Genomic DNA, 16,431 nt, shown 5'->3' with positions numbered 1-16,431 from the left:
AATCAATTTAGAAAAATAAACACATTGAATGTTGTTAAGGTGGGGTAGAGGTAGCCTCTTTTAGAATCCGAGAGTGAAAGACGTACACTCTTGTATCTAACATGTAGGTTCAGCATACCCGAACAGTCCCATTACAAGTCAGAATATTGAATAATCTTTATTTTAACTTGCTTTACCTGTTGTCCGCTGATTGTGTCCTTATGTCGGGAAGTAACAGACAAAATATCAACAGGGAAGTGTTAACCTGACTTTCAATACGCTGGACTGGTCTGTATATTCGTTTGTATTTTCAGTACTGGCACAATTCGCACATGACAAACACTTGCACAATATGTAAGTAACGACCGAGCTTAACTGAATCACAGACCGAACGTTGTCCCACACAATCAACTGGCAAATTTCACAAGCACTTCTCGTTGATGGGTGGGTATAATTTGTGAAACGTTCCAACACGAATCTGTTCAAAAACGTCGTAAAGTATAATGTTGTATACAAAGTAGCATGATAAATTCACCTATTTAACTTGCTGCCGAATAGGCATCAACTCACCACGTAGCTTATTCTTAATGTTTGTCCATAGGCTACCAGAGTGAGGACAGACATTTTTCGGAATAAACGTGGTGAGTGAAAAACTGAATGAAATAGCCCACTCCCTACCCGGTATCTTATTCTGCCTCTATACAATTTTGTATCCGTTGTTTGCTGGCAACCTTGTTATTTACGAACTTTTTGGAACAGATTCCTGTTGGAACGTTCCACAAATTATACCCAGCTGACTGCGAGGGAACGTGCTTCGGTCGACAACGTTCGGCTACTGTTTACATAATGTGCAACAATGCCTCTGGAGATACAAGCGAATACCGTCGCCGCAAAAAGTTGGGTAAACAATACTTTCCTGTGGATATTGTATCTCCACTTCCTACCGTCAAAAGGACCAACAGCACTGACAACCGGTAAATGTAAATAGAATTGTATTCAACATTCTGGCTTGTAGAGACTCGCGTCTTTTTTAGGGCGACTTCTTTCACACTGAATAACCATGGGGTTAACACGGTCACAGTCTGATGTTTAGGCAAGAGGTGAGGAAGAGAATGCAAAGACAATGAACATGGCAATTGATGTTTCAGGTATTATGAGAGAAATATGGTAACAAACTAAATCTTGAATATACTAACCCATAGCCCCATGGTAGTTTCCACATTTAGATTAGTCATTTAGCAGAAGCTCTTATCCAGAGTGACTTACAGTTGGTGCATTCATCTTAAGATACCGTAGCTAGGTGAGACAACCACCACTCAATCATAATAAGTAAAACTTTGCCTCAATAAATGTAGCTATCTACACTAGAGAGTGACAATTGTAAAGTGAAGGTGTAGATATGTGCTTTGTGATATTGCCACATGCAAAATCTATCTAAGCCTTTCAAATCTACAGGAAGTGCCTTGGGCCAGGAAATGGGCCATGGGTTTGAGCCTGGTGTCTCAGTCAGTTTGCTGCACCAGTGTCAAATGTGTCCAATTGGTTCCTTGTTGGAACCCCCATCTCTCTACTCTTCATTCTGCTTGACCAGGAACTGCTTATCACGTCCCTCCTGTTAAACACACTGTTGTACAAGGTTAAGCTTGAGTATGGGTCATGGACATGGTTTTGTTTCAAACATATTTTTTTGCATCATTATCATGTCATTTAGGACTTCTCCCCATCCATCACTTACCAGTTTAAGCTGGGCCTTTAGCAGATCAACACTCTTCCCATAGACTGCGGCTAGTGCTGCTACGTAACACAGCACCACACTATCAGGACAGGGAGACAGAGGAGAGCAATGTTTATGCAACAAACACAGTCAGAATGTTATGTACAGGAATCTGAACACATGGTAATAACCCATGCTGACCATATGAGTCTATGCAGATATGGGCCTCCCATTTGTTGAGTTACAAAGAAATATTACATCATCAAACACAAGGTAGACAGTAACACACTGACCCATGTACCTGCAATGGACACTCAGATCAGTAAGACTAAATCACTCACCAGGAGAAAATGAATAGATCAGTAAGACAAGGGGACTCACCAGGAGAAAATGAAGAGATCAGTAAGACAAGTTGACTCACCAGGAGAAAATGAATAGATCAGTAAGACAAGTTGACTCACCAGGAGAAAATGAATAGATCAGTAAGACAAGTTGACTCACCAGGAGAAAATGAATAGATCAGTAAGACAAGTTGACTCACCAGGAGAAAATGAATAGATCAGTAAGACAAGGGGACTCACCAGGAGAAGATGAAGAGATCAGTAAGACAAGGGGACTCACCAGGAGAAGATGAAGAGAGGGATGGAGAAGGCCTGGGAGCCCATGTAGAAGATGAAGTCCTGTGTTGTCAGGGAGAGAGTGTAGAAGGTGTTGGGAACGATACTCCACATCATAGTGAGAGAGCGGAACGGACCACAGCTCATAGAGGGATGGATCCTGAGGATGACATATCAACACCCTCACCATCTACCACCACTACTACACCTGGTCCATCTGCCACTACTATCCCTGCACTGTATAGCAGGCTTCCTTCCTGCTGCAGTAGAGATAGTGGCACCCTATTCTCTATATAGGGCACTACTTTTGACTATAGGCCCTGGTCAAAAGTAGTACACTATATAGTGAATAGGGTGTCATTTCAGACGTAGGCAGAGTCACTCACTGGGCCAGGCTGTAGATCATGGCGACAAGGGTGAGGCCCCAGTCGAACAGAAACACCACCATGAAGAAGATGGTGGAGCTGGTGGAGCGGAACGTCTTCACCGCCGGACGACAGTTAGAAAACAGAGTGACCTGGAGTAGGAGGAGAGATTAAGAGGAAGGGGAGGGGGGGGGGGGGTTACTGTGGTTGTGTAGTGAAGGGAAACTGATCTGGGGCCAAACTTTAACTTGAGAAACCTTTCAGAAAATGAATTGATTACATTTCCATTATTGGTACAGTATGGAGAGCAGCCTGACCTTCTTGCAGTAGAAGAGGATGAAGAACTTGAGTGTGTTGATGAGAGGCAGCAGAGGGCAGAACAGAGCTCCAGTCCACACCACTGTCTGACCGTAGACCAGACCCAGCACATTGGGAGGCACCAAGAATTCCTGACGACCTACCCACCGGGTCAGTGCACAGGAGTAGTGGTCCACAAACAACCTGCCACAGTATGGAATAAGAGATTATCAATAAATGTGATAGAGGATGACTAGCTCATAGATTGAGTTACACCACAGTAGGGTGTACTGTGGTGTACTCAACTTCCGGTGCCGACATAGATGGCCGCCTCGCTTCGCGTTCCTAGGAAACTATGCAGTATTTAGTTTTTTTATGTGTTATTTCTTACATTGTTACCCCAGGTAATCTTAGGTTTTATTACATACAGTCGGGAGGAACTATTGGATATAAGAGCAATGTCAACTCACCAACATTACGACCAGGAATACGACTTTCCCGAAGCGGATCCTCTGTTTGGCCTACCACCCAGGACAATGGATCGGATCCCAGCCGGCGAGCCAAAACAACGGTGCCGCAGAAGAAGGGGCAGACGGAGCGGTCTTCTGGTCAGGCTCTGTAGACGGGCACATCGCGCATCGCTCCCAAGCATACTACTCGCCAATGTCCAGTCTCTTGACAACAAGGTAGACGAAACCTCAGGAGGCTGAAGAAATTCAGCTTGTCACCAAAAACACTCACAAACTTTTACAGATGCACAATCGAGAGCATCCTGTCGGGCTGTATCACTGCCTGGTACGGCAGCTGCTCCGCCCATAATCGGAAGGCTCTCCAGAGGGTAGTGAGGTCTGCACAACGCATCACCGGGGGCAAACTACCTGCCCTCCAGGACACCTACACCACCTGATGTCACAGGAAGGCCAAAAAGATCATCAAGGACAGCAACCACCCGAGCCACTGCCTGTTCACCCCGCTAACATCCAGAAGGCGAGGTCAGTACAGGTGCATCAAAGCTGGAACCGAGAGACTGAAAAACAGCTTCTATCTCAAGGCCATCAGACTGTTAAACAGCCATCATTAACATTGAGTGGCTGCTGCCAACATACTGACTCAACTCAAGCCACTTTAATAATGGGAAAATTGATGTAATCAATTTATCACTTGCCACTTTATATTATTTATATTAGATAATGTTTACATAACCTACATTATTCATCTCATATGTATATACTGTACGCTATACCATCTACTGCATCTTGCCATCCTGATGTAATGTATCACTAGCCACCTTAAACAATGCTGCTTTATATGTTTTCATACCCTACAATACTCATCTCATATGTATATACTGTACTCCATACCATCTATTACATCTTGCCTATGCCGTTCGGCCATCACTCATTTATATATTTTTATGTATATATTCGTATTCATTCCTTTACACTTGTGTGTACAAGGTAGTTGTTGTGAAATTGGTAGATGACTTGTTAGATATTACTGCATGGTCGGAACTAGAAGCACAAGCATTTCGCTACACTTGCATTAACACCTGCTAACCATGTGTATGTGAGAAATACATTTGATTTGATTACAGTGTACACTACCTGCGTGGAAACTCCACCAGGAAAAGCATGGCGATGGTAATGAGGAAGTCAAACAAGGCCAGTTTGTACATCTCCTGTCCCACACGCGTCTCCCAGCACTGGGTGGCAGCAGCAAGACAGACGGACATAGCATGGGTGGGAAAGAATAGAAGATGATGCAACATGGTTGATACCGGTTCTGTACTGTAGGTAGAATCGAATGGAGATATCATCTTTTCAGCCTTTTCTAGACCAATCTGCTAAATTAGACCCTGACTGCTACCCAGGCTACCATGCTGTATTAAGAGAGTGGTTACCGGATATCCCTTGTTGTTGTACTGGCAGAGCTCACATTTTGGACTGTTTTTAAAGCAGGGGATCTGACTCCACAGAGTAAACACCAGCATTCCCAGACGCAGAAACACTGACCTGAACACAGGAGGGAGGGTCACAGGCAATATTCACACACACGAGCACATGCACACACACAGACATACACACACGTATACACGCACACACACTGGTTGAGTGAAGATCTAGCAAAGCGACAAGGTCACACACACACTAACCTAACGTAGCAGGCGTAAAAGAAATGCCTGAAACTAGGGACTCGGCAGAGGCTACACACACACACACACACACACACCTGAACAGTGCCATGATGATGGTGGTACTAGGAGAATATCTCTCAAACAGGGCTATCTGGTCACACACGAAGGGCACAACAAAGTTTCCTGTTGTGATGACGATGGAAGGAAGGTAAACCCAGAACAGGCCCAGAATGCCCTCTGCTCCAACCTGTACCTAGAAACCACAAGGAGAGGGGGCAAAGGTCAACCAGAAAAGGTTAGAACAGCCCCAGGATACCCACCTCCCTGTACTGACTCAATATGACATGGAGAGGATGAAAGGCCAAACATCCAATCAATAGTTTTTGTTTTGTTTCTTTGTGTTTTTGACTGACCTGGCTGAAGACAGTAGCCTTGAAGATGCCAAAGAAAGCTCCTCCTATGAGGGCGAGGGAGACGAGCATGAGGAAGATGAGTAGAGAACACAGACCCATTGTCTGACCTAAGGTTAGAGACAAAGCCTTTTTCTGTAGCCTCTCCTCCTCCAGGTCCACCTGATGGAGGGGAGAGAGAGTGGAGATGGTAAGAAAAAAGGGGAGAGATCATACAGAGAAATTAGAGTTGAGGAAAGAGGAGTGCATCTTCAGTGACCCTGCAGTAAGAGGCAGAGAGAACTCCTACCTGTAGCTGGTAGTGGATGCTTTTCTGTTTGAGTTTGATGGCCCGGTCTCCCTGGCAACCGTAGTCCCAACCAGTGAATACCATCTTGCTGTAACTGCCTGTTGCCACAGCAACGCGAAATGCACTCCCCATGCTGTATAAGGGACAAATCAAAGTGGAGGGTGGGTTGGGGGGGGTCAGTAAGTCATTAGGGTTAATGTCCATTCTATCCATTTTATTTCTGTGCAGATGGAAGTGTAGGGCATTCCAGAAGGTACCGTGCGATGATGCAGATGAGACAGAAGGCAAAGTAGAAGACGGAGGTGAGGAGGTAGTTTTGGGGCAGGTTGTGGTGGAAGCCACTGCTCTCTGCCAGTGTTGTTATAGTAACCTTAGAACACGTAGGAGTACTCCATGAAACCCTGGGAGAGTGGGAGATAGGTGGAGGGTGGGAAGTGGTGAGAGTGGAGCCTACTAGACTAGTAGCATACCAGACTTGACACAAACCCACAAGCAGACACAGACTGTACGTTATTTTTTTATTTCACCTTTATTAAAACAGTTAGGCCAGTTGAGAACAAGTTCTCATTTACAACTGCGACCTGGCCAGGCAAGGCAGTGCGACAAAAACAACAACACAGAGTTATACATAAACAAACATACAGTCAATAACAAAAAAGAGAAATCTATGTACAGTGTGTGCAAATGTAGAAGAGTAGGGAGGTAGGCAATAAATAGGCCCTAGAGGCGAAAATAATTACAATTTAGCATTAATACTGGAGTGATAGATGTGCAGATGATGATGTGCAAGTAGAGATACTGGGGTGCAAAAGAGAAAGAGGGGTAAGTAATAATATGGGGATGAGGTAGGTTGTTGGATGGGCTATTTACAGATTGGCTGTGTACAGGTACAGTGATCGGTAAGCTGCTCAGACAGCTGATGCTTAAAGTTAGTGAGGGAGATATTAGACTCCAGTTTCAGAGACTTTTGCAATTCATTCCAGTCATTGGCAGCAGAGAACTGGAAGGAAAGGCGGCCAAAGGAAGTGTTGGCTTTGGGGATGACCAGTGAAATATACCTGCTGGAGCGCGTGCTTTACCTAGCAAAGACTTATAGATGACCTGGAGCCAGTGGGTTTGGTGACGGATATGTTGTGAGGGCCAGCCAACGAGAGCATACAGGTCGCAGTGGTGGGTAGTATATGGGGCTTTGGTGATAAAACGGATGGCACTGTGATAGACTACATCCAGTTGCTGAGTAGAGTGTTGGGGGCTATTTTGTAAATGACATCGCCGAAGTCAAGGATCGGTAGGATAGTCAGTTTTACGAGGGTATGTTTGGCGGCATGAGTGAAGGAGGCTTTGTTGCGAAATAGGAAGCCGATTCTAGATTTAATTTTGGATTGGAGATGCTTAATGTGAGTCTGGAAGGAGAGTTTACAGTCTAACCAGACACCTAGGTATTTGTAGTTGTCCACATATTCTAGGTCAGAACCGTCCAGAGTAGTGATGCTAGTCGGGCGGGAGGGTGCGGGCAGCGATCGGTTGAAGAGCATGCACTTAGTTTTACTAGCATTTAAAAGCAGTTGTGGGCCACGGAAGGAGTGTTGTATGGCGTTGAAGCTCGTTTGGAGGTTTGTTAGCACAGTGTCCAAAGAAGGGCCAGATGTATACAGAATGGTGTCGTCTGCGTAGAGGTGGATCAGAGAATCCCCAGCATACACAGGCAGAAAGACGGACGGATGTGCAGACAGACAGACAAAAGTGTGTGAAAGGCCACTTAAAACAGAGCTGCGTGGTTTTGCATACTGAACTTCAGAGAAGTAATGTTCTCTGTGCTGTATTCAGTATATCTGTAACCAGTGGTACACAGGACTAGATTACACATGTTGTGTTTTCTCACCATTCCAGAGAGTAAGTCCAGGAAGTACTGGTAAAACACCACCAGATCTTAAAGATTTGGATCATAGACCCTACACTTCTCTGAGACACACACACACACCACACATATTCTCAGCTGTTTGAAGATAAGCCAAGGTCACATTTGATCATGTTTCCCACTGCAGCCTTGGCACCGAATACCTCAGTTCCATGACCTGCTACTTTGTTAGGGACTCCATTCTCAAACCCGTGAGAGAATCCCAGTAACAACTGCTGCAATATTTGCAGTTTCAATCCCTCAATTCAATTAAAAGCCCATCCTCTAAGGCAGATCTGTTGCTATGATACTGCTACAGGGAACAGTGAGAAGACATTGTTTTATATTGGAGAGACACAGAATAATGTTAATAGACTGGACTGGAATAGAGATAGTGAATGTCACTCCAATGCCATCACCCTTTAACCAATCATAGGCCTGGTTTGAAAATGCATCCTCCAGTGCTGGCCTTACCAGTGCTGTCCACTGTCATGTTACTGGTGCTGGTGGATCTGAACCCGATACTGGGGATGAGGATGAACCCAGCAATCAGCAAGAACGACAGGAAGTTGAGCACCACCAGGAAGCGCAGGAACATGAAGTAGGACTGGACACCACCGCCAAAGTGGCCTGCAAAGACAGGGGTCACAGGGCCATGTGGTGAATGTGAAGGCAACATAATTAACAACGACAGTAGCCCTGGAATGTTATTCATATTTTTCATAATTTCATAATTAATTTAGATAAAAATAACATTTATTGGGATGCAATGTCAGAATGTAATACATTTCAACTCCTATATCTGACATGGTACAGGGGTCTTCTTTGTTTTAAGCCCATAACCATGTGTATGAGGTGTGTATTTTAGTTTCACAGTAGATGTGTTTAAGACTACCTAGAAACACTCTGTGTGACCCTGACTTAGCCCAGTGCAGTAGAAATGTGTGGAACCGAGGCCTTTTCGATATTGCTGAAAGCCTCGGGAAAACTTAACCTATATGTGAGGTGATTGTGTATGCATTAACAAGTGCATATAGCTGGCTTCCGGATTGGATGTGCGTTGTATCAAGAAGCAGTGCGTCTAGGTTGGGTTGTGTTTTGGAGGACGCATGGTGTCACGCCCTGACCTGAGAGAGAGGGGTTGTTTCTCTATGTGGTTAGGTCAGGTTGTGGGGTGGGCATTCTATGGTGTCTATTTCTTTGTGTTGAGCCGAGTATGGTTCCTAATCAGAGGCAGCTGTCTATCGTTAAGCCTGCAAGACATGACGGTGATACTGGGAGGAACAGGCAAGGAAACAACAGAAGCCCGAGAGGCAGTGGCAAAAAAAAAAAATTATGCGGGGGGGCACACGGGAAGATTGGCGAAGTTGGGGTTGAGACCTGAGCCAACTCCCCGTGCTTACCGTGGGGAGCGAGTGACCGAGCAAGCACCGTGTTATGCAGTGATGCGCACTGTGTCGCCAGTGCGCACTCACAGCCCGGTGCGCTTGGTGCAAGCTCCTCACCGTTGCCGTGCTAGAGTTGGCCGTCAGCCAGAAAGAAGTGCGCCGGCTCAGCGTATCTGGTCTCCAGTGCGTCTCTTCAGTCCAGGTTATCCTGCGCCTGCTCTACGCACGGTACCCCCCGTTCACCAGCACAGACCAGTTCGTCCTGTACCAGCGCTCCGCCCTTGCTGTGCTAAAATAACCATCCAGCCAGGACGGGGTGTGCCAGCCCTAAGCTCCAGACCTCCAGTGCTCTCCACGGCCCAGTATACCCTGTGCCTGCTCTGCGCACCAAGTCTCCTGTGCGTCTCCCCAGTCCGGTGAGACCGGTTCCAGCTCCACGTACGAATCCTCCAGTGATGATCAATGGTCCGAAGCCTCCAGTGATAATCCATGGCATGAAGCCTCCAGTGATAATCCATGGCATGAAGCCTCCAGTGATGATCCATGGCCCGGAGCCTGTAGGGATGATCCATGGCACGAAGCCTCCAGTGATAATCCATGGGCCGGAGCCTCCAGTGATGATCCATGGCACAAAGCCTCCAGTGATGATCCACGGCGCGGAACCTGTAGTGATGATCCACGGCACGGAGCCTGCAGCGACGCTCCCCAGTCCGGAACCTCCAGCGACGCTCCCCAGTCCGGAGCCTCCAGCGACGCTCCCCAGTCCGGAGCCTCCAGCGCTGCTCCCCAGTCCGGAGCCTCCAGCGACGCTCCCCAGTCCGGAGCCTCCAGCGCTGCTCCCCAGTCCAGAGCCTCCAACGGCGGTCCGCAGCCCCGAGTCTTCAGCGGCGGTCCGCAGCCCCGAGTCTTCAGCGGCGGTCGGCAGTTCAGAGCCTCCGGCGATGATCCACGGTCTGGTTCCTCCGGCGACACAGAAGCGGGGGGATCAGCGGGCGGTGTGGGGGCTACGCCCCGAACCAGAGCCGCCGCCAAGTATAGATGCCCACCCGGACACTCCCCTATAGGTTCAGGTTTGCGGCCGGGAGTCTGCACCTTTGGGGGGGGGGGGGTACTGTCACGCCCTGACCTGAGAGAGACGGTTTGTTTCTCTATGTAGTTAAGTCAGGTTGTGGGGTGGGCATTCTATGGTGTCTATTTCTTTGTGTTGAGCCGAGTATGGTTCCTAATCAGAGGCAGCTGTCTATCGTTGTCTCTGATTAGGAATCATACTTAGGCAGCCTTTCCCCACCTGTAGTTGTGGGATCTTATTTTTGTACTGCTTGTTAAGCCTGCAAGACGTGACGGTCGCTATCATTGTTTATTATTTTGTTTGTAATGTTCTGATTTAAAATAAATACAAAGATGAACACTCACCACACTGCACCTTGGTCTAGTCCTTTGGACGATCATGACACATGGCATATAGTTAAGTTATGTATAAGTCACATACAGTTGAAGTCGGAAGTTTACATACACCTTAGCCAACTACATTTCAACTTAGTTTTTCACAATTCCTGACATTTTAATCCTAGTAAAAATTCCCTGTCTTAGGTCAGTTAGGATCACCACTTTATTTTAAGAATGTGAAATGTCAGAATAATAGTAGAGAGAATTATTTCTTTCAGCTTTTATTTCTTTCATCACATTCCCAATGGGTCAGAAGTTTACATACACTCAATTAGTATTTGGTAGCATTGCCTTTAAATTGTTTAACTTGGGTCAAACATTTCGGATAGCCTTCCACAAGCTTCCCACAATAAGTTGGGTGAATTTTGGCCCATTCTTCCTGACAGAGCTGGTGTAACTGAGTCAGGTTTGTAGGCTTCCTTGCTCATCAGAGGCGGAAATTCCGGGGGGGGACACGACCCCCCCATCCTGGGAAAAATATGATTTGTCCCCCCCAATATATCACTGAAACATAACTATGTAATTTAAATAATATTAATAATACGCAATAAAAGCAATTGTGCTGATTATAGACACTTAATAGCGCGTTTTTAAGTTTCAAAAGATTGCGACCCCCCCCACCCTTTGCCTCACAATGGTTTGATCCACTGCCAGTTCCTTAGTTGGCAAGGTAACAGAGGGGTCGTGTCTACTGTCTGAAAGGCACTCAATGAATGTAACTGACTTGAGGTTAATCCAGTCAATCATGCACACACACTAGCTGAATATGCAGAGCTAGCGCGCAAATATTAATTATTAAGCTAGCTAGTACCTATTCCATTTATGTGGCGTCGTCAAAGATGGAATCTTTGCTATCGTCAATTTATTCCAAGATCAGCATGCAGATGATGTAAGTTAGTGCTTCAAAGTCCCTGTGATAAGGTTAGCGATAAACTGAAGTCCAAACTGAACAGAACTACACTCTCTTCTACCATTGTCTTAAATATATTTAATGGTCTCGTTGCAAAAGCTAAATTGTCACAAGGGAACTTTTATTTATTTATTTTATTTCACCTTTATTTAACCCGGGTAGCAAAGATTATAGCAAACACCACTGAAACGGAATTGGTGCTCGCTAGCTTTGCAAATTCAGCTATTGTTGGAAGCTAGCCAATATGAAACAAACTATTAAAATTACAAAAGGTTGCAGCATATGTTGTGTAAATGGTGAACTCATACAGCTGTCAACTCTTGTCATTTTAATCCGTTTCACATTTGCTAGCTACCTTTTAGATCGAAGCCCAAATAGAATGATAGAAGATAAGATGATAGAAGCCCATCTCTACTGTAAATAACCTACACACTGTGTGTAGCCAGCCAGGTAGAAAAATGGCAGAAAAATAAAAGACGGACATCAGAGTATTTTTCAGTACACAAACGCAAAGTAAGAACCCTAGTAGCCTAATATCTCAAAGACTAGTTGATCAAATGTTCATAAGAAAGAAATGAAATTCTAATGGAAATGTTTCACAATGATGACATTAGGCAGAGCAGGCAACAGATAGCACACAGACTTTGGGACAGATATGCAGGGACAGACTGGCAGAGACAGGGAGTTTCAGGTAAGTTTGTTGAGTCTTTGTTTGGCAACATTATGAAAGGTTCTCAATATTTTTTACTTGTAAAATAGGAACATAATTGGAAAATGCCATGGATACCCCCACTCTCAACTTAAACTGGTGACTGAACTAAGATTTGTTAAAGGCAATGGTATTGCTGTTGTGATTAGTTGTGTAGTTTTGGGTACCGGTAGTTAAGAGTATGGCAAACACCTTATTTATTTGGTTCCTCAATATACATTTACCATATTACAATGTAGGCTATGTGTTACAGCACTACTTTTGGTGTCCCCCTCAGGAATTGCTCTTGAGAAAAGTTAATGTAATTGTCCCCTCCAAAGTTGATATCAGATTTTTGCCGCTGTTGCTCGCACACGCGTTTTCAGTTCTGTCCACAAATATTCTATGGGATTGAGGTATGCTTGGGGTCATTGTTCATTTGGAAGACCCATTTGCGATCAAGCTTTTACTTCCTGAGTGATGTCTTGAGATGTTTCTTCAATATATCCACATCATTTTCCTACCTCGTGATGCCATTTATTTTGCTGAAGTGCACCAGTCCCTCCTGCAGAAAAGCACCACCACAACATGATGCTGCCACCCCCGTGCTTCTCAGTTGGGGTGGTGTTCTTCAGCTTGCAAGCATCCCCTTTTTCCTCCAAACATAACGATGGTCATTATGGCCCAACAGTTCTATTTTTGTTTCATCAGACCAGAGGACATTTCTCTAAAAAGTACGATCGTGGTCCCCATGTGCAGTTGCAAACCGTAGTCTGGCTTTTTCGTGGCGGTTTTGGAGCAGTGGCTTCTTCCTTGCTGAGCGGCCTTTCAGATTATGTCGATATAGGACTCGTTTTACTGTGAATATAGATACTTTTGTACCTGTTTCCTCCAGCATCTTCACAAGGTCCTTTGCTGTTGTTCTGGGATTGATTTGCACTTTTTGCACCAAAGTACGTTAATCTCTAGGAGACAGAACTCGTCTCCTTCCTGAGCGGTATGATGGCTGCGTGGTCCCATGGTGTTTATACTTGCGTACTATTGTTTGTACAGATGAACGTGGTACCTTCAGGCGTTTGGAAATTGCTCCCAAGGATGAACCAGACGTGTGGAGGTCTACAATTTTTTTTCTGAGGTCTTGGCTGATTTGAAGGAGTTTGAAGGTAGGCCTTGAAATACATCCACAGGTACATCTCCAATTGACTCAAATTATGTCAATTAGCCTATCGGAAGTTTCTAAAGCCATGCCATCATTTTCTGGAATTTTCCAAGCTGTTTAAAGGCACAGTCAACTTGGTGTATGTATACTGCTGACCCACTGGAATTGTGATACAGTGAATTATGTGACATAATCTGTCTGTAAACAATTGTTGGAAAAATTACTTGTGTCATGCACAAAGTAGATGTCCATACTGACTTGCCAAAACTATAGTTTGTTAACAAGAAATGTGTGGAGTGGTTGAAAAATGAGTTTGAATGACTTCAACCTAAGTGTATGTAAACTTCCGACTTCAACTGTACATACAGCCCAAGATATAGATGTGTATGTAGTTGATATTGGATTAACCATTGCCTGATTTGATTGAGTGATACAGTGTGATTGAATCTGTCACCTCCTATCTTATGCCGAGCCTTTCTCCACAGAGCTACATAGGACATGACTCCCCCTGCATCTGCTCTGAACCTGCTCAGGGACTTGGCCTTGCTCCTCTTCCACGACTGCCAGCTAGTCACCACAGGCACACGCATCTGTTGCAGGGAGAGCAGAGGGAGGAAGAGAAAGAGTATGTTTTTTGGGAGAGGAGAGAAGTGAGGGAGTATAGTATGTTTGCCACCTTCAGGACAACAACAAAGGAATTGCACAGAGGCAGAGGCACTAGTAACTACTATGACCACTGAGGTCCCATACCGTATCGCTCTCTTCAGGCGCATGGTCATAGGCCGCTCTCTGAGGTCCTTAGGGGGTCCCGAGTCACCAGTTGAACTGAGGGCCATTCTGATTGGACACTACAGACTTACTCCGTAACCTCACCAACTGCTGGGCACCATGGTAACCGTGGGCTTGGAGAGGGCAGAGGAGGGCAAAGATATATATACAGAGAAAAACTATGAGTGATGTCCTGAGTCAGCCCAGTGTCAGTGTAGTTGATTGGTTGTAGTTTTGGAAGAGTTGCAATCTGTTGGTGCATTATATTTGTGTGGTACACATAATTCAAGCATATTTTAAAGTATACATTCTTGGAAAATCTCCCTTTACCATATAATAGCATATTTTTGTATAGTACAAAACAAATAATCCTAGGTGATCAGGAAGCAAATCACTGAACACAAAGGCACACCTGTACCGATGAGACCGAACATACCACACCTACAAAACATTAGTCACACGGCTTACCTATAGTGGAGCTCTGTCTTTGTAGCTCACTGAACTCCATGAGACGGAGGATTCCACCAACACTTCAGAAACACTACAATCAAACAACCAGTCCTCTGTATCTCACTGCTAATTACAATGCTAATACATAGTTAATCCAGCGTACAGGGCTAGCTCTTTTACAAGGTAGTATCCAGGAATCACTCCCCCTCAGACTTTTCTCCATGCAAATAACCATCTCTGCCACAGATACTTCCTTGTACGTTTAACCCATTCACTCCTGGTAGACCGTTAGGTTACACTCCACTCAGCTTACATCCAACAGAACATGGACGTAAGTAACTAATGCAGTATCAACAAGCTGGGGTGTTACAAGACATTTGATGACTGGTTACAGGTTAGACCCATAACTTAATCATGTAGGAGTGTTTACTGTCTGTGCTTCAGTTCATAAACCTGTCTGTACACTGATGTGACATGTTAGGTAACCATAGAGGCAAGCCTGTGAACAGTGGGATTTGTGTGTTCGTTGCTGTGCGTATGAGTATGTGCAAGGGGATAGGGGAACGTTGATCATTTTCAGGTCTGACAACTCCTATAGTAAGTAAAAACCATAGAATGAACCATGTCAGATCAGAAATTGCAAGAGAAATGTGCACTAATAAAACTACAGCCAACATCCATGAACAAAACATCAATAAGGAACAAGACTTCAGACGTGTTGAATAGCTGAGACATGTATTCCGTTGGTAACACTGAACTGTTACAAGGCAGGGAGAGTTACAATCATCATAGTATCAAGGTGAAACCATTCAGAAACAAACAAAAATACACAAGAAAAACTAAATATTACACGTGATGGAGAAGCAACCATCAAGGAATGTTTTCTATACTGGTCATGTACTGAAATGAGTTGGCTGATAAACAACACGGAGTTGTTTCTTCGGGGCTAGGGTTTTGGCACGAGAAAAAGGAGGGAGGGTTTGGCTATATCAGATTGTGGTAAACAATAATAATACAATTCTTCCATTGCTAACTAGTAAATTAAATTACAATAAATATAATTCCAAATAACTTGTTTTATTCTACTGTCAGCACAATATATTTAAAATGATATAGTAATACAATTACATTTGTAATAAGATGGCAGTCAAACATTTTGGCAGTGACTGAGGACTGACTGGTAAGGTAGTAGCTTGGTCTTTCTACAACCTTACCTTAGCAGTCAGTCAGTCAGTCCTCAGTCACTGCCAAAATGTTCTGATTGAGGCAACTTATTTCCTAATATAGTGCACTACCTTTGGCCCAGGTCTGACCAAAAGTAGTGCACTGTCTGGGGAACAGCCAGGTGTCATCTGAGATGTAGCCAGTGATACAGACAACAATAAAAAACAATAAATACATATTCACCATACAGTATAGAATTACATCTCTAATCAAATAATCTCAGACACCCAGAACTCAATTCTGGCGTAATTGCAGCAGATGCTCTATTTATGTTACATGCATCTGTCCACAAGAGATTACTAATGACTACGGAATGCAGGACAGACCATTTTTGTAAAGAAGAAGAGATGAGTAAAATGCTCATTTACAGGCCAAGTCAAGATGAGAACATTTCAGAAGATCACTCAAAACGACATTTTAAATAATGCAGTAAAATAAATTCAGATTAAAATCGTCATAGCAAATACCTTAAGCAAATCATGTATTTTTCTAAACCACAGATTCCATTCTGAAATTTGCGCTGGTCTTTTTGGTTCCAGTAGCCCCTCTTGACACAATGAAAGTTATTTCAAGTTTCTTGGTCTTTACTCTGAGAACATATCACTGAGGATGGCTCCACTTAATAATGACAGAGAATGTGTTTTCCTTTCAACTTGGAGCTAAGGGAGAAATGATCATCTTATCATAATACAAAAC

General features: G+C 44.4%; 1 protein-coding gene across 1 annotated transcript; it reads right to left on the bottom strand.

The window, feature by feature from the left end:
• Positions 1-40: 40 nt before the first annotated feature.
• LOC115188971 (transmembrane channel-like protein 4) lies at positions 41-14,744 on the bottom strand. The gene is made up of 15 exons (XM_029747786.1): positions 14,530-14,744; positions 14,044-14,195; positions 13,748-13,883; positions 8,177-8,332; positions 6,063-6,206; positions 5,806-5,938; positions 5,520-5,678; positions 5,202-5,359; positions 4,873-4,984; positions 4,577-4,674; positions 2,993-3,176; positions 2,697-2,827; positions 2,315-2,470; positions 1,715-1,793; positions 41-1,591 (listed from the first exon to the last, which is right to left on the bottom strand). Exons 6-15 carry the CDS (start codon positions 5,935-5,937, stop codon positions 1,547-1,549), a joined length of 1,254 nt encoding a protein of 417 aa, XP_029603646.1. The 5' UTR covers position 5,938; positions 6,063-6,206; positions 8,177-8,332; positions 13,748-13,883; positions 14,044-14,195; positions 14,530-14,744; the 3' UTR covers positions 41-1,546.
• Positions 14,745-16,431: the final 1,687 nt, after the last annotated feature.

This window comes from Salmo trutta, chromosome 3, assembly GCF_901001165.1.
Source record: "Salmo trutta chromosome 3, fSalTru1.1, whole genome shotgun sequence".
In the NCBI taxonomy this organism is placed as follows: domain Eukaryota; kingdom Metazoa; phylum Chordata; class Actinopteri; order Salmoniformes; family Salmonidae; genus Salmo; species Salmo trutta.
The sequence above is the reverse complement of the archived record's forward strand: the minus strand, read 5'-3'. Positions and strand labels throughout refer to the sequence as shown.

What these genes read in the sequence shown, in the direction of transcription:
- LOC115188971 (XM_029747786.1), bottom strand. Translation starts at nt 5,937, where the DNA reads ATGGGGAGTGCATTTCGCGTTGCTGTGGCAACAGGCAGTTACAGCAAG. An exon ending in AGGCTACTGTCTTCAGCCAG is followed by an intron (nt 5,360 to 5,519) that starts GTCAGTCAAAAA and finishes TGTGGTTTCTAG; the next exon opens with GTACAGGTTGGAGCAGAGGG. An exon ending in TCCTCTTCTACTGCAAGAAG is followed by an intron (nt 2,828 to 2,992) that starts GTCAGGCTGCTC and finishes CTCCTACTCCAG; the next exon opens with GTCACTCTGTTTTCTAACTG.